The 22,791-nt window shown below is 53.2% G+C and overlaps 3 protein-coding genes across 3 annotated transcripts in view; 1 reads left to right on the top strand and 2 right to left on the bottom strand.

Annotated features, from left to right (window-relative positions):
• Positions 1-2,526: 2,526 nt before the first annotated feature.
• Positions 2,527-8,129, bottom strand: SPACA6 (sperm acrosome associated 6). Its single transcript, XM_052805125.1, has 9 exons — positions 7,856-8,129; positions 7,242-7,316; positions 6,839-6,907; positions 6,563-6,586; positions 6,399-6,476; positions 6,031-6,134; positions 5,400-5,553; positions 4,921-5,071; positions 2,527-2,668 (listed from the first exon to the last, which is right to left on the bottom strand). The coding sequence occupies exons 1-9, from the start codon at positions 8,127-8,129 to the stop codon at positions 2,527-2,529; spliced, it is 1,071 nt and encodes a 356-aa protein (XP_052661085.1).
• Positions 8,130-14,420: 6,291 nt separating this feature from the next.
• On the top strand, positions 14,421-16,246 carry LOC128149191 (fibrinogen-like protein 1-like protein). Its single transcript, XM_052804080.1, is given in 4 exon segments — positions 14,421-14,619; positions 15,554-15,818; positions 15,820-16,100; positions 16,103-16,246. Coding segments are annotated over 4 exon segments (810 nt in total). The 3' UTR covers positions 16,168-16,246.
• A 2,543-nt stretch (positions 16,247-18,789) lies between these two features.
• Positions 18,790-22,791, bottom strand: part of LOC128148845 (fibrinogen-like protein 1-like protein) — a 33,313-nt gene continuing 29,311 nt past the window's right edge. Inside the window, exons 2-3 of the mRNA XM_052803172.1 lie at positions 20,689-20,808; positions 18,790-19,625 (exon numbers count right to left, since the gene is read on the bottom strand). Coding sequence (XP_052659132.1) covers positions 18,991-19,625; positions 20,689-20,808 — 755 coding nt within the window. The 3' untranslated portion in view covers positions 18,790-18,990. The remainder of the gene's footprint in view (positions 19,626-20,688; positions 20,809-22,791) is intronic.

Raw genomic sequence — 22,791 nt, 5'->3', positions numbered from 1 at the left:
GTGGCTTCCAACTCCTCTTGTTTGTTGCCCATGCTGCATGCATTGGTGTAGAGACACTTCAGCTTGGCTGTCGGACGTGTCACCTTCTTAGAGGAACACCCCTTCCTTTGAGGTATTTCACTGGTGTTTCCCTGTTGGCTCCTATTACCTCAGGATCCCTTGGCTCATCTCCATAGGACTTCAAGTGTGGTGTAGTGTACCCAGCATGTCTCAGAACAATAGGCTGAGGGTCCTCACTAACACCCAGTCCCTCTAACCTTGGCGTGTCATACCACAGCTTGTCATGGGCAAGCCTGATATTATCCCCCTCCCCCTTCAAGTCTAGTTTAAAGCTCTGTCAATGAGCCTCACTAGCTCATGAGCAAAGACCCTCTTCCCCCTTTGAGAAAGGTGAATCCCATCTGACACCAGCAGGCCTGGAGCTGTGTAGGCCTTCCCATTATTAAAAACCCCAAAACTGTGGAGGTGGCACCAGCCATGTATTAATATACTGGGTCCGTCTGTTTCTTCCAATGTTGCTGCCCACAACTGGAAGGATAGAGAAAAAAGTAACCTGTGCTCCAGATTCCCTTACCATCTGTCCCAAGGCCCTGAAGTCTCTTTTGATTGCCCTTGGACTATGTGTTGTGGCTTTGTCACCACCCACATGGAAGAGCAGTAACAGGTAATAGTCCGAGGGCCGTATCAGGCTAGGAAGTTTCCTAGTGACGTCCTTCACCCAGGTCCCAGGGAGGCAGCAGACTTCCCTAAGAGGAGGGTCTGTCCGACATATTGGACCCTCGGTTCCTCTTAGAAGGAGTCACCTACAATATAACCTGTCTTTTCTTCCCCATGGAGGTGGCAGTGATACGGGGTGGGGGGGGTAGGCCTTTCTGACCTTGGCAGCACCTCTGGTGTAGATGGACCGTCATCCACATCATCCATTGACTGGCCTTCCACATCCAGAGCCTCACACCTGTTGTATAGAGGCACCTGGGAGGGCAAGGAGGGGGTTTGCCTGCTGCCTTGACCGTGGACTTGCCTCCATTCACTCCTTTGCTTTAAGCCACTCTCTTTCCCTGTCCATGTCTCTCTCACACCGGGGAACCGGGGAACTGGACTCCAGGTATGGCCTCACCAGTGCTGAACAAAGGGAAAGAAAGGATCACCTCCCTTGACCTGCCAGCAACACTCCTCGTAATGCAGCCCAGGATGCTGTTGGCATTCTTTACCATGACCGTAGATTGCTGGCTGATGGTCAGTTTCGTGCCCACCAGGATCTCCATGTCCTTGTTCATAGACCTACCTTGCAGCTGGATGGCACCAGGATTGACTCCTGGAGTACACAACTGGTGTCCAGCTGGACTTTTACCACTAATCAGCACTCTCTGTGCCTGTCCATTCAGCTGGTTTTCAGTCCAGCTCCCTGTTCACTTATCTAATCCATATTTTGCTAGTTTGTTTGTTAGGATATTCTGAGACACAATGTCAAAAGCTTACTAAAATCAAGCTAAACAATATCCACTGCTTTCCCCTCATCCATCATGCTAGTCCCTCATTGTAGGTGGCTATCAGGTTACTTAAATATGATTTCCCCTTTGTAAATCCATGCTGACTACTCCAGATCACCATCTTGTCTTTCATGTGCCTGGAAATGGTTTCAAGGACTAGCTGCTTCATCACCTTCCCAGGTATCAAGGTGAGGCTGACCAGCCTGTGGTTCCCTGGGTCCTCCTTCTTGCTCTTGAAGCTAGGAATGACATTTACTTTCCTTCAGTCTTCAGGCACTTCTCCCAGTTGCCAGGATTGATCAAAGATTATTGAGAGTGGCCTTGCAATGACATCGGCCAGCTCCCTCAGCACTTGCGGGTGCACCCCATCAGGGTCCATGGACTTCTGTATGTCCAGTTTGCTTAAGTATTGCCTAGCCTGATCCTCTTCCACCAAAAGTATGTCATACCTGCTTCAGACTTTCCCACTGATCTCTTGAGCCTGGCATCCCTGAAGGCTGGCCTTCCCAGTAAAGGTAGAAGTGAAGAAGTCATTGAGTATCTTGGCCTTTTCCATGTCCTGTGTCACCAGGGCCCCTGAACAGGAATTCAGCAGCAGGCCTGCATTTTCCCTAGTATTCCTTTTGTTTATGTACTTGTAGAAATCTTTCTTGCTGCCCTTCACAACCCTGGCCAGATTCAACTCCAGGCCAGCCTTGGCTTGCCCAACCCCATCCCTGAATGATTGGACAGCATCTCTGTATTCCATCAGCCATCATATCCTGCTTCCATCTCTTGAACACTTCCTTTATATGTCTGAGTTTACTCAGGAACTGCTTGCTCATCCACACAAGCCTTCTGCTACTTTTGCTTGATTTCTTGCTTGTTTGCAGGAAATATGTAAGAAAAAAATAATATAAACATACATAATAAAAACATGTCCCCTGTCTCCACCTACTTTTTTGCTTTTGAGGTAAGGAGTGTGGGCTGGTGGCCCCCACTTCCATGGGTTCCTCTGCTTGGAGTGGCAAGGTGGGTGGTGCAGAGAAATGGCCCATCACCTCTGAGGATGCTGGTACACTCTCTGATGCACTGCCAGCCTCCTCTCCAAAGTGATAACCAGGCCTGAGAACTGCCTCAATCTCTGGGAAGGGTCCACTCTGGCCATCTCATCATTGAGACCCTCAGTCAGCCCCAACCTGCAGTGGGCCATAAGGGCTCATTCCCCTGGGGTCAGTCCCTTTGGACAGTCTCAGCAACCGGATTTTGTGCTTGGCAGCTGATGGCTTCTGTGCTAGAGCTCCAGCAAAGCTGCCTTGAGCTGCTGTCCTCCAGCTGAGCACATCCCCCAAACGGCTCCAGAGCATCCAATAAGGAACCAGGGTCCTGAAGGACACGGTCACGTCGCCATGTAGCAAATGACCATGAAGAAAGCCCTCCACTGTGGAACTGCAGCAAACCAGCTCCCTTTCTGCCCTTGGCTGCTCCATGTTGTTCTGAGCCCCTTCAGCACTCACCGTGGTCTGAGGCAGAGACAAGAAAAGAGCCTGAGATGTCTGAGAGGAAGGGAGAGCCCATGCCTGGTGGCTGCATCCTTCTGTCTCCCTCCTTTGCCATTTGTGTATGCTCCTGTCCTCAGCATTCAGCATGGGAAGAGCTTCATCCCCTTCCCTTTGCTTCACACAGCCATCTGCCTGAGGGAAACCTGTGTCTGAAAGGAATGTGATTCCCACTGCCCCACACCCCCACAGTCCACTGCTTAGCAGCAGAAGAAATAGGCAGGGATTACAAAAACACAGTGTGTTCCTAATGGGAAACTATTATTTGGATGAGAAATGTGAGCTGCAGCCTCCAGGATGAGCACATGGTAGCTCTGTTGTGTTACCAGATGACTGCAAGAGGAGAATGTTCTTGCTCAGATCAGGATCAGCCTCTGGGGGATGAGGGAGCACAGGCTGAGTCTTCGGCCCAGAGATTGCAGCTCAGGCTCCTAAACCACAACCAGTACTGACAGCACCGCAGATTTAAATACAATTGGAATGTCAGCCCAGGTGATGGAAATGTTTTACCAATTGTGTGGGACTGAATGCACCAATGGGATATGGGCATACTCTGCGTGTACTGCGTTTGCAGCTGTTTTTTCATGTTTTTCTGGTAGCTGTTTTTTCTAACATAAGTCTAGGTACATTTGAAGGCAACATAGAGCACTGGAGATACCGTGATCACAGTCTTAAGGGCTTGTTTGGGTTTTTTAATCTCTTCTTCAAGGAATCCTATAGCATTCTTCCTGTACTGTTTGGCCATTTTGTTACAGACATAAAGTCTACAAAATCTGTAGCAGCAATCTATCCAAATTACCAAATTGAAGTCAACTGGGTTATACAGTGGTATAAAAGTAAATATGTGATAAAATGCTTTTAGGCAAATAATCAGAGGAGAAAGTAACTTGGCATTTGTAGTGCCCATGACATATAAAGGTGTTATTATACATGAGTATCTTTGATACATCGGTATCAAGAGAAAGCTTTCCTACAGGTAGCAGTCTGACCTTCCCTTAGTGCTAGCTGTTGAAATGCAGGGTCAGGACTGTCAGAACTATATTTTGGACTGCTTATGCACTGCCAAGTACCCAGTTTTTCTGTATGCAAGCCCCAACCCCCCAGATCTCTATCTGCAGCATAATCCAGATTTTTAGAACTGTGTGGTTCTATTTTTAGACTGTTCCCATTTGCATATGCCACCCCAATGCAAGAAAAGCATTTGCAGAAATTTTGGTCCTCAGGGGTGGATCTATGTGTCAAGCTCTCCCCTAGGGTGAATCCAGGCATTTGGCATCCCCTGGGGGACCCTGTTGTCCAGGTCTGTGGGACGTCCAGGGGTCACTGAGGTCTGGGAGGCTCCGACATTGCCAGGTGGCCCTGGGAGGCAGAAGGAGAAATGGAGAAAGAGGAGGAGAGGGGAGGAAACCGTATATCCCCATCCCAGGGAGGGGGGAATCATGGGGCATCTGGGGGGCCCAAGGGGCAGTTAGGGGGTCCTGGAAGCAGTTGATGGGTCTAAGGGTGAAAGTAGGGGACCCTAGGGGCAACTGGGTCAACTGACTGTAACTGGGGCCCCCAAAGGGACAGTGGGGGTTCTGGGGAAAGTGGTAGCATGTCAGGGGCAGTTAGGGAATCTGGGGGAAGCAAGACAGCCTGGAGTGGCCCTGGGTGCAAGGTAGGGGTCCCAGAATGGGCCAGAGAACAGTGGGAGTCCCAGGGGGAAATAGGACTCTAAACTGTGAGTTTAGGAGTCCTGGCAGCCTATGGCCCTCATTGGACACCCGGTTCCCCTCACATTTGTAGGGAATCCTGACGGTGCAGGAGGGTTTGGGAGTCCCATGCTGGTCTGTGGGGAGCCCCAGAAGCATAGGGGTTTTGAGGTTAAGGTTTACCACATCAGGACAACTCACAGCAGCAGCAGCATGAGTGCCATGGAGCCAAGTGCCAGACCCAGCCCCAGCAATGCCATGTGGTGCAGGGGGGTCCTGCTGTGGGGCCAGTGCAGCACAGCCTTGAACCGAGCCTGGAGTCCCTGCTCTGCCTCCACACTTCCCCCTGACACTGTGAGGACCCAGGCACCTTGGGTCATGGGGCACTGCTCCCCAGGGAGCAGGTGTCCCTGCAAGACCTGCTTCAGCCACAGACCTCACTGCCCCCAGGGCCCCAGGCGTCTGGGTGTCCCTGCTCCACCCCACGTGCCCTACTTCCCCCAGAGGAGCCAGGCATCAGGAAACACCTGCTCCACTCCACCTGTCCACCATGGAGCCAGGTGTCCTGGCACCCAGCTTACACCCCCATGCACCCCCCCTCCCATGGACCCAGGTGTCTGGGGTCCTGCTCCACCCCACACGGCTCACTGCCCCCAGGGCATTCAGGTGTCTGGGCGCACCGTTGAGGTAGAAGTACTTGCGGACCAAGGGCTCAGAAAGGACCCCCAGGCGACAGGCGATGGTTCCTGGAGTGGGGTCCTGGAGGGTCAGACTGAGAGGTCCCTCTGCACTCCCCTGCAGCTCCTCAAACAGCGCCAGATCCTGTGTGCGCAGCTGGGGTGTGGAGAAACACATCAGTGCAGCCTGGTCCACCAGGTACATGAAATGGCATACATGTGTATGCAAAGGCACCCATGTCCTGCACATGATCGTCACGTCCCCTTCATGATTCTTGTACCCTTTGCTCATGCACGTGCATGCACCTCATGTATGTGCTTGTGCCCATAGGGATGCACAAGCAGGGCATATGCAAAAGTCATTTCCTTCACACATGTGTGCACATGAATCTGCAAACACAGGAGTGACCTGCCTCCTGCTTGCATGCACCCTTCACATGGGTGAGCACTTGCTTTCATCCTGTGCATGCTTACACACATGCTACTTATACCACACGTTATCTACTGTATAAGCAATACCTGTATCTATTGATAGTCCTCACAAGTGCACAACTGTGTGCATGCAGGCATTGCTACCCATGAATGTCTCTCATGAATGTCTCTGTACACCCTTGCACGTGCATGCGCAACTCACATCCTTGGCAAACATCCAGGTAATGGGCAGGTCGGCGGGAGTGGCAAAGGGCACATCGCAGTGCAGTGTGATGGCTTCATCCGTGTGGACCCACATGTCCTGCACTGGGAGCATTGACAGGCATGTGAGTTCACATCTGCTGACGCACTTACAGAAATGACTGTGCTGCTGTGCAACTGCATGTGCTTGTGTGCTCACAGTGGGGATGGGTAAGCATGCACCTTGGCACACTCTTGTGCACTCATAGTAGGCCAAGAAGACGTGCCCATATGTGGGAAATGAAAGTTGCCCCCAGAGCCCTGGAGGCATACAGTTCCAGGGTGGGGCTTAGCCCAGCCTGGATGCCTGGGTCTACCATGGCCTCATACCTGGGCAGTCCAAGGGAAACTGGCAGTCCATGAGGCGGCAGGTAGCACACTGGAAGATGCGGGCAGCTGGCTGGTACCCTGGGAGGGAGGGACTTGCTTGTCCCAGGAGGATGGGAGATGTACTAGGGGATAGAGGGTTGCAAGACAGAGGGATGGGCACTCACCACAGGGGGGGATGCAGGCTGGAGCTGGTGGGGAGGAAGCAGCATTAGACTGGGGATCATTGGGAATCCACATCCATGTGATGAGCTGTCAGGGCTCAGCCCTTGTCTAGCCCAGATGGGGTCCCCGGGGGTTTCTCCAGGATGGGGGTGCCCAGAGTGGGGGTCCCTGGGGTGTAGGTGTCCAGTGTGGGCATCTCTGTGACAGTCCCTTGAGTGGGGGTCCCAAAGGTTTCCCAAGGTGGGAGTCCTGGGTGGGTGTCCCCACTGGCCCCATACCTTCCTCTAGCTGGCTCAGCTTCATCCAGATTATGTTGACAGCTTCCTGCAGAGACACCTCAAAGGGCTCTGGAGTGTCCCAGATGTCCAGGTGAGACAATGTGCCCTCCCCCGATCCCCATAAACCCTCCACAGACCCCACAGATCCCCTGTACGACTCACCTAGACCCCATATATCCATCTTGGAGTCCCGTATATTCCCAAATACCCCCTCAAAAACCCCCAGAAGCTGTATACCTTGAAGCCCATATACCCTCAGGATTCCCCAAATATCCCCTTACAACCCTCAGACCTCCATATATCCTATAATTCACCACACTCCCCATTCAAGGCCTCCATGTCCCATCCCCCATGCCCCATGTCCTGGCCCTACCCCCTCACATGTCCCATGTCCCCTGCTCACTCATGTCCCTCTGCTTCTTCAGAAAATGCAGGGCATTCATGATGATCTCCCGAAGTGCCTCATGCTGCCCTGACCCTAGGACCAGTACAGGGGCACTGGGACCAGTACAGGGTTGGGGTTGGAGGTTCAGGGATGGGAGGGTCCAGTAAGGGCTGGTGGTTTCCAGGGGTTCCTGGAGTCCTGATCAGGGTTTAGGGATACTGGGAAGGGACAGGTATCCGTGGGGATTCCTGAGGTCCTAGGTAGGGCCAGGGGGTCCCCAGCATGTACCTGGTCAGGGTTGGGTGACTCTCAGGGTTCCAGGCAGGGTTGGCATCCCCAGAGGTCCCTGGGTTCCAGGTTGGGCATGGTTGGGAGTCCCTAGGGTGCTTGTCTGGGGTGGGTCCCTGGGGTGCCCGTTTAGGAAAGGGGTCCCCAACTGCCTGGGATCCTGGCCAGTGTCAGTGTGAGGGCCTTAGTTGAAGTGGGGAACCTCAGAGGGCTCTGGGGTCCTATTCAGTGGGGGGGTCCCCCTTGGGATGGAGATCTCTGGCAGGTTGGATGTGCCAGTCGGGATGGGGGTCCATGGGCAGGGTCCCTGTTGGGTTGGGTGTCCCTTGGGTCCCATGACGCACCCACAGTGACAGAGGCGAGTGGCACAGCAGCCTGGACAAGGGCCTCAAGGCAGTGTTGATGTTGGGGGTCCTTGAGGGAGGCCCCAGTAATGTCACAGCAGAGCTGTGACCGCTGAATGGGGGACCCAAAGCAGAGCAGGCAGGGGTGCACCCCAGGGAGCCAGGACGCCAGGGCCACCCAGTGCCACAAGCCAGGTCCCTCTGCCTGGATGCCTGGGTTTCCAGGGAGCCAGGGGGCCAGCACCAGCATCAGGGGCACCCACCACCACCCCATGGCCCCAAAGCATAGCACCCAGATGCCTGGATCCCCAGGGAACAGCAGGGTTCCTAGGTGGAGCCCAGGCACCTAGGTTCCAGGCAACAGAAGGGTTCCTAGGCAGAGTCCGGGTGCCTGGGTCCCCAGCGGACAGTGGAGTTCCTAGGCAGGTCCCAGATGCCTGGGTCCCCTCTTGAGGAGTGGGGATACCCAGACACATGGGTCCCCTGGGGTGTGTGGGCTGGAGAAGGGGCTCCCAGTCCCTCATTTTGGTGTCCCCAAATCCTCTACCTTCAGTCCCTGCCAGTCACATTATTTGTTGTCCCCAAATCCCCTCTATTTAGATGTCTAATTCCTTGCCTTCACCCCTGATAATCCTGTCCTGTCAGCACCCCCAGTCCAGTCTCTTGCAGTTCCCAAATCCCCTTCTTTGAAACCTACGCAAGGCTTCTCCTTTTCATTCCTCCATATCCCATCCCATGAATACCTCCATACTCACCCACCGAGGCAAGCTGCCCAAGAGCTGGCCCAGTCCGCAGCAGAGTGGCAGATCTTGGTGCACAGGTGTATTGGGTTTGTGTGGCAAGGTTTTGGTAGCAGGGGGGTTAGAGGGGTGGCTTCAGTGAGAAGCTGCTGGAAGCTTCCCCTATGTCCAACAGAGCCAATACTAGCCAACTCTAAGATGGACCTGCTGCCAGCCAAGGCTGAGCCAATCAGCGATAGTAGTAGCACCTCTGTTATAACATATTTAAGAAGGAAAAAAAGCTGCAGGGCACACAGAAACGGCAGCCGGAGAGAGAAGTGAGAACATGTAAGAGAAACAACCCTGCAGACACCAAGGTCAGTGAAGAAGGAGGGGGAGGAGATGCTCCAGGCGCCGGAGCAGAGATTCCTCTGCAGCCTGTGGTGAAGACTATGGTGAGGCAGGCTGTCCCCCTGCAGCCCAGGGAGGTCCACGGTGGAGCAGATATCCACCTGCAGCCCGTGGAGGACCCCACGCTGGAGCAGGTGGGTGCCCGAAGGAGGCTGTGACCCTCTGGGAAGCCCGCGCTGGAGCAGGCTCCTGGCAGGACCTGCGGATCTGTGGAGAGAGGAGCCCACGGAGCAGGTTTTCTGGCAGGACTTGTGACCCCGTGGGGGACCCACGCTGGAGCAGTGTGCTCCTGAAGAACTGCATGCCGTGGAAGGGACCCATGCTGGAGCAGTTCATGAAGAACTGCAGCCCATGGGAAGGACCCACATTGGAGAAGTTCGTGGAAGACTGTCTCCCGTGGGAGGGACCCCATGCTGGAGCAGGGGAAGAGTGTGATGAGTCCTGCCCTGAGGATGATGAAGCAGCAGAAAATAACATGTGATGAACTGACCGTAAACCCCATTCCCTGTCCCCCTGTGCCGCTGGGTGGGGGGGTAGGTAGAGAATCCGGGAGTGAAGTTGTGCCCGGGAAGAAGGGAGGGATGGAGGGAAGGTGTTTTGAGATTTGGTTTTATTTCTCATTACCCTACTCTGGTTGATTGGTAATAAATTGTGTTAATTTTCCCCAAACTGAGTCTGTTTTGCCCCTGACGGTAATTGGTGAGTGATCTCTCCTGTCCTTATCTTGACCCACAAGCCCTTCGTTATATTTTCTCTCCCCTGTCCAGCTGAGGAGGGTGGAGTGATAGAACGGCTTTGGTGGGCACCTGGCATCCAGCCAGGGTCAACCCGCCACAACAGGGTCATTTCCTGAGGCAGGGAAACGCCATGGCAGTGGAGAGACCCGCCGGCAGCCAACAGCTCTCATGAGAGATGCTGATGAGGCCTAGGCTTTGCCAGAGCAACCGCGGCCACCCCCACACCTGTAAAAAGCAGACTAGCAGCAAGGAGCACTGCAAACAGAGCAGGCAAACAGTGTGGCATGTCAGCCAGGGTGCGGCACGGCAGTTTGTGTGGCAGTTTGTGCGGAAGTGCACACAGGAAGGGCATCGTCACCCTACCAGCTCAAGAGGTGAGTCCCATTGGTGGTCACCACCCTCTCAGAATGAGCTTAGCTATGGTATCCACCTGGCAGAAAGCCATGTCCTCTGCACTCATCAGAATGCATGTGGCAACCCAGACAGAGCTCCCACGAAAACATACAGCCAACCATGCCTGAGCCTGCAGGGTGTGCCAGAGCCTTTCACTGATAAGGATGGCAGTAGTGAGAACAGCTGTGTGAGGTGTGACCAAGTGGGTGATCTTCTCAGCCTGGTGGCAGAGCTACGAGAGGAAGTAGAAAGGTTAAGGAGCATCAGGGAGTCTGAGAAAGAGATAGGCTGGTGGAACCATGCTCTGTCCTCCCTGAGACAGGCAGGAACAGCCACCAGAAAAAAAACCCAAGATCAAGGGGATCCTGCATCCTCCCCTCAGAGGGCCACGAAGATGATTAAGGGGCTGGAGCATTTCCTCTTTGAGGAAAGGCTGAGAGAGCTGGGACTGTTCAGCCTGCGAAGAGAAGGCTCAGAGAGGGGTCTTATCAATATATATAAGTACCTAAAGGCACGGAATGAAGAGGTGGGAGCCAGGCTCTTTCCAGTGGTGCCCAGTGCCAGGACAAGAGGCAATGGGCACAAACTGACATACAGGCAGTTCCATTTGAAAATGAGAAAACACTTTTTCACTGTGAGGGTGACCAAACACTGGCATCCTTGGGGATATTCAAAACCCAACTGGACACTTTCCTTGGTGGCCTGCTGTAGCTGACCTTTCTTGAGGAGGGGGTTGGACCAGGTGATCTCAAGAGGTCCTTTCACATCTTGCCATTGCATCCCAATGAGATGGCAAGAGAGGCCATCACGTTGCCACCTGCCTCAGCAAACCCCTTGTTTCCCCAGTGCCAAAAAACATCTTACTTCAATGGCAGCAAAGAGGGGCTGGTCAGACCACACTTATTAAGGTCCCACATTACACTCCCCTCTACCCTTACCCTCCTGGATGGGCACACCTTCCAAAACAATCCTCTAGTTGAATCAAGAGCCTCCCATAGGTTTGTGGCCTCTGAATTTGCCCAGAGCACCCAGACCCTTACCCAACCCACCCCAAACATTGTCACTGTTACAGATGGGAGAACACACGGTGGGGCCATAATCCAAGAGACCTTAGAGTAACCATGACACTTGGGCTCCCAGAGAGTCTATCCTTTGGCCCTAGTTATGGAAGCACAAATCTGTCTTTAACCGGCACTTGGGATCCTTGTGCTTCCCTGTGGGAAGGGAAGACCCAGATCCCAAGGCAGGAGCAGGCCCCAGGAGCCATCAGGGTTTGCTTCCCCTGCCACAGGGCTCTGCATGGACAGTTCCAGAGATTCCCATGTTACTGCTTGTGGAGGCAGTACGATGCCAGCACCCTTGAGTCCTTTTCCCCCTTCTGAAAGTGTAGTTCACTGAGTTAAGATGTTCAGCTGGCCATGTCCGAAGTCAGCTGCGTCACTGAAAAGGGCTATCGTGAAAAAATCTAGAAGTGAGGGCCTGTTCCTCCTTCCCCTGGAGACCTGCTTTTAAGCTGTGCCTTTACCACTGGCTACATGGCAGCTGTGCAGCAGCTATGTCTGTGCCCAGTCTCATTCTGCCCCTGATGGGACCTGCTGACTCGGACCTTCCCTGTCTCTGCAAACATGCTGGGTCTGTGGCCCCAGCAAGCAATGGACTATCACTATCTCCAGACTGGAGTCTTATCCTGACTTTCTACTGAGCATCCTGCACAAAGAGGTCCCTGCTGCCCAGGAACCCTGCCGGGGTCTCCGGGGTGACAGGATTTGCAAAGGGAAACAGGGTGTATGAGAAGGGAGTGGAGGGCTTGGGGAGTACCTGAAGGCATACAGAGTGCTCTGGCATGAAAAGGAAAGCAAATGTAGGACACTGGGATGCACTGCAAAGAAAATGGGGGACTCTAGGTGGCACCAGAAGGCCAACGGAGGAGTCTGAGGTGTACAGGAGGGAAATCAGAGGCGGCCGAAGGTGCATTTACCACAAGGTAAATGGAGTGATTCTTAAGGGACAAAAGGACCAAATGGAAGCCTCTCCATTGCACCAGAGGGCAAATAAAAGACCCTGGGGAGCATCAGAGGGCACATCAAAACCATTCATTCAATTCTGTGTGCATTCAGATCCCCTCAATGAACTCTATTCCTCCACGTGTCACTGTGGTCCCTTCCATTCTTCTGTATGCAAGCTTATGCTCCCTCTGTTCCCCTTTGTGGACCCTCAATTACCCCCCATTCCCTTTTGAGTGCTTGTAGATCCTCTCTGCTCCCCCACCTGTGCCTTGGAACCCCACAGTTCCCATCCATGCATGCTCAGATCTCCACCCCCCCAGTCCCCACCATCCTTTCTGTGTGCCTTACATCCAAACCATGCCTCTCCACATGCTTTCAAATTCCCTGTGTTCCCTTCTGGGTGCTTGTAGATCCCCTCAGACTCATTCTGTTCACTTCCAAGCACTCTCAGATGCTCTCCATTCCTATTCAGCTGCTTTCATATCCTCTCCATTTCCCTCATTTTGCTCTCTTGAAACCCCTCTGTTCTCCTTGGATAAACAGATCTTCTCCAGTCCCTCCCTTACATACTCAAGCGTCCTCCATTCCCCTCTGTATGCACCCAGATCTCCTCTGTTCCCCTCCTTGAATACTCAGATCTCCTCTGTTCCTTTCAGCATCTGCTCAGTGCTGGCTTCTCCCCTCTGTGCACACTCACATCCCTCTTTTCCACGACAAGTGCCCTCAGATTTCCACTGTTGCCCTCCATCGACACTCAGAACCCACCCATCCCTTCTGTGGGTGCTCAGTTCCTATGGGTTCCACTGTCAGATCCCTTCCAGACCCTCTGTGCACCCTCAGTTCCCCTCTATTTTCCCTCCATGCACCTTCAGATTGCCTCCATTTCCTCTTTATGCACACAGGGTCAAGATTTCTGCTTTCCCCTCTGTGCATGCTCAGACCCCTCCATTCCCCACTGTACATGCTCAGATCCCCATTGCTGCCCTCCATCCACCCAGTTTCGCTCAATTCCTGGGCAGACACTTGCTTTCCTCTGTAGCCATCCATCCTGCATGACCAGTCTCCCAAAACCAATGCCCCAGAGACCACAGCTGTCTCAACTGGCCTACAGAAACCTTTTAGCCAGTGTCTTTCAGCAGGCCAAATCAGCTGCATCCTTCCAGATCAGGACTGTGGCCCACTGGGGAGTAGAGACTTCTGCTTCCCCCAGATGGAGATCACATCTGTCACAACCCTCTGTCTGCTGTCATGCAGTCCAGAAAACACCAGCTGCTCCAAATACTGTCCCACAACAGGCAGTCTTTCTGGGAGTCTTGGGGCTGCTCCAACTTCCCCACCAAGAGCTAGGCTGGGCTTGTCAAAAGCACATTAAATAAGAACCAATGGATCTGGCAGCACCCTGCTGTAATGGTGGGAGGCGGGAACATCCCCAGTGTTTGCTTTCCACACTGGTTGGTGACTGGCATTCAAGTGTTTATTTATTGAGCTGCACTCTTCAAAGCTCCCAAATAGTTCCCAGGGGAAATTCCAGCCAACGAGCTAAGCACTCACACAAAAGACCATTCCAAGGACTCTTGCTGGCAACAGGTTTATTATCTTTGCAGCTCAGGAAGCTATGCACTTAGAACCACAGGCACCTTCACCTTGGCTTGTGTTTTCTAAGGGCACAAAGGAAATCCAGCCTGATTTCCTCCTCTGGGAGAAAGGAATCTGGGAGACGGGGGTAGGACCGACTCAGACCGCCCACTGCAGAGGGCCCTACAAATGCCTCTGTGAGACCTGCCGCTCCACAGTTTTGCACTCCAGAGAGCATTCCGGCGTGGATGCCATGGGTGAGTACAGGGCTGGGAAGCAGAGGGTTCCTTGCTAGCAATGGGAGGAGCACAGGTAGGGCAGCCCAGCAATAGGGAGAGGCTCCATGCACTGGTCCTCGCACACTGATGGGGAGCAGTGGCATCAGTGCCCTTTAAGGGCATGCTCACCTGCCACCCCTTTGAACACCAGCAGCTTGTGTCATGCCTTCTGGCTCACCCCAGCCAGTCCCCTGTTTCAGGGGCCAGGGAGGAAACTTGGCTCAGTCGGGTTTGGGGTGCTTTGCTCCACCCAAAACTATCATCTCATGCATGACTTTTTGGGAGCTGGTCAAGGGGAAAAGGCAAGGTTGTCTACCCCGTGGGCAAAAATGTTGAGGCCTTTTGGCAAGCTTTCCAGCTTGCACAGACTAGTCTGATGCTGGTCAGCATGCTTGGTGCACTCCTGCATCTTACATGGTTGTGTTACACTGTGCAGCACTAGAGCCATGGGATTTCGTGCCTCTCTGGAAGGAGGGTCACATTTCATCTTTTCTCCATCTTTTCCTTTTCTAGCAGCCCAGTGCCTTCTGCTCCTTGCTTGTGTGCTGGTCTTGGCTGCCCCAGGCCACTCCATACATATACAAACCCTAAACATCTTCAAGAAATCTCCCTCCAACACTTCGGTGAGTGCTCTGAAGAAAACCAGTATGTAGCATCCTGTGGGCATTGCAGTGCTCTCACCAACACCTTTCAGTTCCTTGGTCTGGGTCAGCCCTGGCTAGTAAACAGCCCTAGCCCATGCTCTGGGCCAGTGGAGGCTGGATAAAATGACACTTGGGAGAGGGTGTGCTATGATGCCTCAGATCCAAAAAACACCTCCATAGTGTATACAGGCAGGTGGGCTGGGGAGATGTGGCATCAACCCCAGGCTTTGCTCAGATGGGGAGAGGAGCTCTGCCCATCTGGCAGGATGACTTAACTGTAGTGGGAAGTCCTGCAGCAAGTGAGCTGAAGGCATGGGGAGACCACACCTGCCAGCACAGGGGGGTTCCAGTGATGTGTGCTTATGTACAGCCAGCTCTGGGTGGGGAAGGACCCTACACGATCCCTAGCCCTGGCCTGCTCCAGGACGGAGGATGGTGGATGTGAGGAGGTGTATGCAATGCAGGCTGCAGTGCTGTGCATGTGCATGAATGTGTGTGCACTGTGCAGACTGGTAAGGGTGTCTGTGTGCTTGAAGGGGTCATTTTTCTCCTGTTCCCTCAGTCACAGGCAGGGGCAAGGTCCTCTCACCTTCCTCACCAGCATGACCCTGCTTTAGTGACACAACCCCTTTTTCAGGAGACCCAAAGGAGCCCACTAGTGTCCATATCAGCCTTCTGGACTGATACCAGCACAGCCCAGGGGGTCTGGGGCCTTTCACTGGGGCTACCTCCTGTTAGGTGTCCCATATGGAAGAGGAACAGAAGGCTAAGGCCAACCCACTGTCACCTCCAGCCAAGCACATTGACTTCTTTTGGCTGGGACAGCTGATTATCCCCCAGGTACTCTGGCTAGATGTCCCTCTATCCTGCCACAGGGTGAAACATGGCGTCCTGTTGCACAAGCTTTTGTTAAATCACCCTCTCTCCTGCCCCAGGTTGGCCCAAGGACTGCAGTGAGGTCTCTGCTGGCAGCCCCAGCGGCATCTATGTCATCCAGCCCACAGGACTGCACCCCATTGTGGTGTACTGTGAAATGAATGTGACGGATGGGGGCTGGACTGTCATCCAGAGGAACTGGCAGAGCACAGAGATCACCTGGGCTGAGTCCTGGAGCACCTATAGGTACGGCTTTGGGAACCTGCACACCGAGTACTGGCTGGACACTGAGTACATCCATCAGATCTCCAAGCAGAAGGTCTACCAGGTTTGTCATCTGGGATGCTGCAAACAACATCAGGTTCGCAGAATACAACCTCTTCAGCCTGGAAGATGAGTCCCACGGCTACCGGCTGAGGCTGGGAACGTACTGGGGGACAGCGGAGGATGCCATGGACTCAGACAATCCCAGGAATGTGCACAACAACATGAAGTTCTCAACAAAAGATCAGGATCAGGACACTTACAGAGGGAACTGTGCCTCCTGCTCTGGTGGTGGGTGGTGGTACTCGGTGTGTTATTCTGTACGGCTGAACATCAAGGGGGGCGCAGCCTGTGCAACAGGAAGTGCAAAGCTTCTGCCATCCTCATCAAACCAGCTCCGTACCATTAGTACTCTTTCCCCCTCCTGTCTGCACTGGGCACATGGCCAGAGGAGTGCCCTGCTGGGGCCTGTTTTGCTGGCTGGAGGGCTGGGGGTGAACAGGGTTGTTACTGTATATCAAGAGCTGTTTTCTTTTCCTCTTCTCTTGAAAAGTAGCAAAGCTCCCTGCTTTGTCTCTGGCCTTTCACCTCTTGTGGGTTTTTAGGGGTCATCATTAGAACAAGTCTTTATAAAAGCTGCGATTTCCAAGCATGTTCCTTCTGGGGAGAAAACTGTGCTGAGAAATCCAAAGCCCTCCTGATCCAGCAAGGTCTTATTCTCTTTTTTCTTTGCAGGTATAGATGACTTCAGCAGAAAAGTATCAGTCATCACTAGCTAACCTGATCTAAGTTGCTCTGAGCCCAGGCAGGCCATGTACGCACCATTTCCCTGCTGTAGTCTGTGTTCATCCTGCAGAATAAAATTGCTTTCAGAACCTGCAGACATGCGCAAATGTCCCTCATTTGTTTGGGAACTTCTCGCAACTGCTGCCAGTTTCTTGCTAGAAGCAGACCTGAGGCTCCTGGTGCAGTAAGAAAAGACTTTCAAAGGGAAAATTTTTCATAAGACTCAAATGAGGTATTAGAGACAAGACTTTCACTTAAAGAAGAGAATTGGGTTTTAAGGTGGGGATCTTTCAAAAAGGGAATGCAGTACCACATGGCCAAGTGCAAACACTGAGGGTAGGAGGGAAGCATCAGCTCAGTTCAGCCCTACCAGCCATGACCTGGAGCTAACCAGAGACAGCAGGCCAGGCCAGCATCATCCTGCCTTGTTTACCTTGTGAATGCTGGCCCAGGCCTTGGAAGGTAACTGGAAGAGTGGACAGGGAAGAAAGGGACAACAGCACTGCCAGGCCACACAGCGCTGCATGGTTGGGCTATCTGGGGCAAGTCTAAGAGCTGAGGCAGCCTGACATGGCAGGCGTCCCAGAATTTGAAGAGGCCTGGATCAGCTTGGGTCCATATGGGCTTGCTCCAGCGTGGTGATATCTCTGTGCACTGGATAGCTCAACAGTGGCCATGGTACCTGTGATATGGTCTCCCAGGGCTGGGCAGAGGAGAATGATGTCTTGCTGGCTGCACTCTTGCTAATACAGCCTAGGATGCAGTTCACCTTCAACACTGCAAGGGTGCATTGCTGACTCCTGGGCAAACTGCTGTTTACCAGGAAGCCCAAACCCTTTTCTGTCAAGCCTCCCCCCTCCAGTTAGGTTGTACATCCAGGCTGGAGTGCAAATGACTTTTTAAGCCCACAGTCATATCTCTCAGTCCAGAAATGCTACTCTCAAGTCAGCTCAAACTGGGAAGCCTTTCTCAACCAGCATACCCTCATACATTCAACTCCCCATGTATCAGGGCTGCAGGCCCACAGATGCCTCCAGGGCAGCCAAGGCTGCCTGTGCAACCTCTTCAGGAACACAGCACTGCCATAGCTCTGCAGGGTGTGCTGGGACCTCTGTCACAGGTCTTGGCCTGAGAGTCCCAAGTTGTTCAAGATTCACAGCCACAAGCCTTCCTTGAGCTCAGCTTTTCTTCCAAAGACAGAGGAGAGGAACTGTGGCTTCTTTCAAGCTCTAAGTTCAAACTTCTCTGCATTGCAAAGGAGATCCATAGCCACATTCCTGCTCTGCAGCAGAGCACAATGGGACTGAGTGACCTGCATCTCTCATGCCCTCAGGGAGCCCACCACCCTCTCCACACTCCAATCCATGTTGGTTTCTGCCCTTTCCCAGCACAGAGCAACTACCCAGCCATGGACAGGGGCAAACTGGAAGCAAGGGTTTTGCTGGCCCTGTTGGCTAATTGTAGCCTTACAGCCACAGTTCAGTGCACAGAGGCTGGAACAAGCCATTGGAGGCAATATTGCATCCAGAGACCTGAGAACCAAACCACAGGCAGAATTAGGTACAACAGCTGTTCTAAGCTGTGTACAACCATACCAAAGGGAGAAAAGCTCATGTCACAGGCTGATGCTGGGGTCAGTCAGCAGCAGGGAGAATTGGTGCCAGGCCTTTCACTATGGAACATTGAAGTATTTCAGAAAAAAAAAGCAAAATCAGCACAAAACTCCTGCATGCCACACCAGCTCTGCACCAGCTCAGCCTGGGAGCAGAATCAGCTCTACAGCTGACCTGGCCCAGCACTGCCTGAGCAAATCATCTTGAAACCAGCAGTCACCATGCCAAGCCCTGGGGGAGGTGAGTTCTGCACATCTTGGGCAGGTGTGTCTCCTTGCCCAGGAGAGGACCTGCATAATACACCTACTTTCCCCCAGGTCCACCACCCCAGAGACTGGACAGGTTGATCCCCCAACACTTATGTGCAGTGTCACAGCAGCAGATAGACACAAGGCAGCAAAGTCTGGCTCCAGGGTTTATTGCAGCTGAATTCTCCCACCATGGGTAGCAGAGCTGTGGGGCATATGGGGCCCAGGGAGGGAGCAGGGTCTGAGCAAAGCAGAGAGACACCAATTGCACAGGGAAAGGAACTTGCACTGTCTCCCCCTCCCCAGGACAGGAGTGGGCACACCTACCCCAAACCAGTGCCTGCGTCCCAGTGCCGGCCAGCACCGTGGCACTGGGCGAAGCTGCCCGTGTGCCCAGAGCTCCAGGCGATTGCTCTTGAGCCCCAGAGCTGCTGTGTTTCAGCTGGTGATGGTGCAGGTGCTGCAGGCAGTGCAGGATGTGCACTGGGACTGGCACAGGGCTGTTGGCAGGCACGGGAATAGGGTGCTGAGCTGGGGATGGTGGCACTCCCCCAAACTCCTGGGAGGCTGGGTGCTGCGGCACGGTCAGCACACATCTGTGGGTTTGACCAGGACGAGGGAGGATGTGCAGTCACCATTATCGCAGAATCCTGGCCAAAGGATGTGTTTTTTGGCATTAAGCAGGACATTCTGGCACCTGTCGTACCACCAGCCCCCATAGCTGTTGGCGCAGTTCCCACTGTACTGGTCCTGGTCCCTGTCGGTCGTGCTGAACTTCATGTTGTCGTGTATGCCCCCCTTCTTGGGGTGATAGCTGGTCAGATAGTCATCCCCATCACCAGAAAACCGGCCCAGCCTCAGTGGGTACCCACTAGCCTCACTCTCCACCCTGAAGATGTCATACTCAGCGTAATGGGTGACGTTGGATTTATTCCGTACGATGAAGCGGACCTTGTAGGTGCCCTGCTGTGTCAGCAGGTGCAGGTACTCGGTGCCCAACCAGTGATCACCCTGCACGTTCCCGAAGCCATACTTGTAGGTGGTCCAGGATTGCTTCCATGTGAGCTCAGTGTCCTGAGAGTTTCTCTGGACAACAGTCCAGCCCTTGCCTTCAGTGTCCATGTCGCACCACACCACGCGTGGGGGAGACCCTGCTGGCTGGATGACGTACACCCCGCTGGGGCTGGTCTTGCGGAGATGGCTGCAGTCTGCAGGGAACCCTGCAACAGCACCAGTGGCAAACACAGGTTGGGGTGGGAGAGAGAAAGATCATATGACTCTGTCAGGGCAACAAGGAGTTCCTGTAGGGGAGTGAGGACTCAGGACAAAAAGGGCTGGTTTTATCTGTGGTCTACTCCACAGTGTAGAGTGGCTTTTCCACTGGCTCATCCACAGAGCAACTGAAGGTCTCTAAGACAGTGGCCCTGGTAAAAGCCCTAGGATCTATTTCTTGTGACTTGCTATTTCATTTGGAGCCTTCTAATGCATCTGGCCAACAAAAGAGGGGAAAAAAATCTTCCAGATGCCAGTGATGTCCTCCAAGTATATCTGGCCCTCACACAAGGCCCTTGATATATTGAGGTACAGCTCTTGCATGGATCAGAAGTGTCCAAAATGCTCCACTGGATGAGGATGTGTAATGAAAATTTATGTTTCCCCTGGGGGTCATGGCATTGCAAAAGAAGGCTAAGTTCTACCTCGATCTTGCAGGGACCTCTTCCCCCAGCTTGTTGCAGTTTATCTGTTAGCAGGACTGATCTGTCGTGACCTACTTGCCAAACTAATTTGCTGTCTAATTTGTTTTTCTTGTTTTGTGTCTAATAAGGGACAATTTGCTGTGGGAATTCCAATTCAGCCCATGAAATTCTGTTTTTTTTGGGCACACAGGTCTTGCAGGGAGTGTAACCCTCCCTTGCAGGAGCAACGCAAGCTAAAAAAAAAAAAAAATTGCTGGGAGGATGTCTCCTAGAACTGAAGTGTAAAAAGACAGAAGCACCACAGAGCAATCCTGCCAAGTTATGATGTTTGGGCAGAAACCCCTTGGTTTCTGTATGGAGCCACCAAGGGGGTGAGGATGGCTTGATGGCTGTCAGGCTGCTTACCTTACAAGCCATGGCCCAGGGGTCTGTGTGTATGAGGAGTTCTTGTGTTGTGCATCAGCTGGGGTGCATGCTGGCCTTCCTAGCACTTAGCAGACCTGAGAGTCAGTGCTGAGCTAGGGAGACACTTTCCTGCTCTGCACCTTGGTGCCCAGCCAGTGCCCCCCACCCACTACATACTCACCACTCCGGGAGCTGGCAGTGGGTACTGCTGGGCCAGCACTTGCACAGAGGAGAAGCATTGCCACCACTGTGGGTAGGAGGACAAGGTCCCCACGGAGCAAACTTGTTGCAGCCTTGTACCCTGGGGAGAAAAGGGCCCAGCACCATTAGGATCCCTGGGCAGCCCCCTCTGCCCCTGCCAACAGCCCCCAGAGAGCTTGGACCAAGGAAGGCAGAGCCATGGGGTGCGGGTAGGAGCATAGGGCTCCCAGGGTGGTGGAAGCTGCAGCTTTGGTGCAGACTCTGCCCATGCAGGGCTGAAGCAAGGTGAGAAATGGCTTTGTCACCCTCCTGATCAGCCGCTTCCCTGCACCAGACAGCAACCTGGAGATCTGTTCTCAGAACCTACAACCCAAGAGTAGCTAAGAGAGGACAATGACACAGCTAGATCTGGGGAGAGTAGTTTGCCAGAGGGGAGGGATCACAGTTCTTTTTGGAGTAGTCATGCTTAAGCCTTTTATATAAGCCACTCCAGCCCAATGACAGCTAGTGGGAAACCAGATCCGAAGGATGGGTCCTATTGCACAGATACCACCTCCCAAGCAGACAGGAGGAAGTCTCCTGGGCCCACACAGTGACACAAGCCCAAACCCTCTGTGCTGGCCACCAGCACACCCCTACACCCTGCACTAGCTCAGTTACTGGGGGAGATGCCATCAAAGGGGAAGGACCCCTTTGCAACCACATGTGCCACATGCATTGGTCAGGAAGGGAAAGGACCAAGTTGAAATCTACGTCTCCACATTAACTTCCCTTGACAGGACATGGGAATACAGGGCATAGGTAGCCTGGGGAAAGCATAGGCTGGCACCAAGCATGTGTGTCATTTGGTGCTTTGGTCTTGCGTCCCCTCTGCTACCAGGGTGCAGCATTTATCACCCAGGCAAGATCACGGATGCTGTCTGGCTAGTCATCTTGTGCCTTTGTATACTCACCCTGGTCAGATCTTGTTTGAGCCCAGCACCACACATGAATGAAGTGTGCAGCTGGGAAGATAAAACTCACCCATCACAACAGCACAGCTGAGCAGAGAGCAGGAATCCTGTGGTGCACCCTCCCATGCCAAGCTTTCCACGGTGACTTTATAGGCACTGCACACACCCACTTCTGTTCACACTTGTTATTTGTAGAGGCACTTTCAGATTGTGACTTGAGCAGTTTTCAGATCCCATGATAGCACAACTAAACCCCCTGAGAGGAGGGAGGCATGCCCTTCCAGCCAGAGAAGTACAAAATAATCCCCTCCATGATGAGGGATTTCAACAATTGACACTCCCAGCTACACAAACACTACATGTGAATTGCCCACTTGGAGCAGATTCTGGACAGCCATGATCAAACTGGAGAGACCCAGATTTTTAAGGACAAGGACATACACCCAGAAACTAGAAAAGGAGGAGAGATTAGGTCTCCTATGTGCCCAGTCCCAAAGGTGACCTTGGAAAGATGAGGACAGGTCCTCAAGAGACGTGCCTGCTTGCTAACTCTCCACTGGCAGGTTTCAGGATCAATGAGTTAAGTCATTAGGCTGGAACCAGTGTCCAGCAGCCAGAAGTCACTGTATACACAATGTCCCCTGGCACCCCAATCTGCATGCTCTGAGTAGAGGGCGAGGGCTCCAGGTAACAAACGGATGCCTGTGGGTCCCTTTGCCACTCTCCTTCCCAATCCCTGTCTTTGGCCTGGTGAGTCCTTGCAGATCTGCCCCCAGCCCCAGAAATGTCGACCAGGGGTTGCTCTCTCCATGGGAGCAAAATGCTCTCAGGACAGATTGTTTGGGAGGGCTGTTCTTCATGCCAGAAGGTGCAGACAGCTCCATCACTTTGTCAAGCCAACTTTAAGAGAATAAAGATGTGGCCTTTCTACTTTCTTCTCCTGTGTTGGTTTCAGTAGCCTACTGACCAGATGTCTTCTTCATGGCTCAGGTTTAAACCTGATGTTCACAGCAAGACAGTGTCAAGTTGAGGCTCCCATCAAACTTTCTGTACTGCAGTAGCCCACATGAAGCAGTGCAACTCGCAGGCCTGGATGGACAGCAGCATCCAGACCTCTCCGGGGTACGGGA

This window comes from Harpia harpyja, chromosome 12, assembly GCF_026419915.1.
Source record: "Harpia harpyja isolate bHarHar1 chromosome 12, bHarHar1 primary haplotype, whole genome shotgun sequence".
In the NCBI taxonomy this organism is placed as follows: Eukaryota; Metazoa; Chordata; class Aves; order Accipitriformes; family Accipitridae; genus Harpia; species Harpia harpyja.
This window is presented reverse-complemented; position numbering and strand designations above follow the sequence as displayed.

Coding starts and splice junctions, on each gene's coding strand:
- SPACA6 (XM_052805125.1), bottom strand. CDS start 8,129: ATGGGGTGGTGGTGGGTGCCCCTGATGCTGGTGCTGGCCCCCTGGCTC. Junction 7,317..7,855: donor ACTCGCCTCTGTCACTGTGG/GTGCGTCATGGG, acceptor TACTGGTCCTAG/GGTCAGGGCAGCATGAGGCA. Junction 6,135..6,398: donor GTTTCCCTTGGACTGCCCAG/GTATGAGGCCAT, acceptor CAATGCTCCCAG/TGCAGGACATGTGGGTCCAC.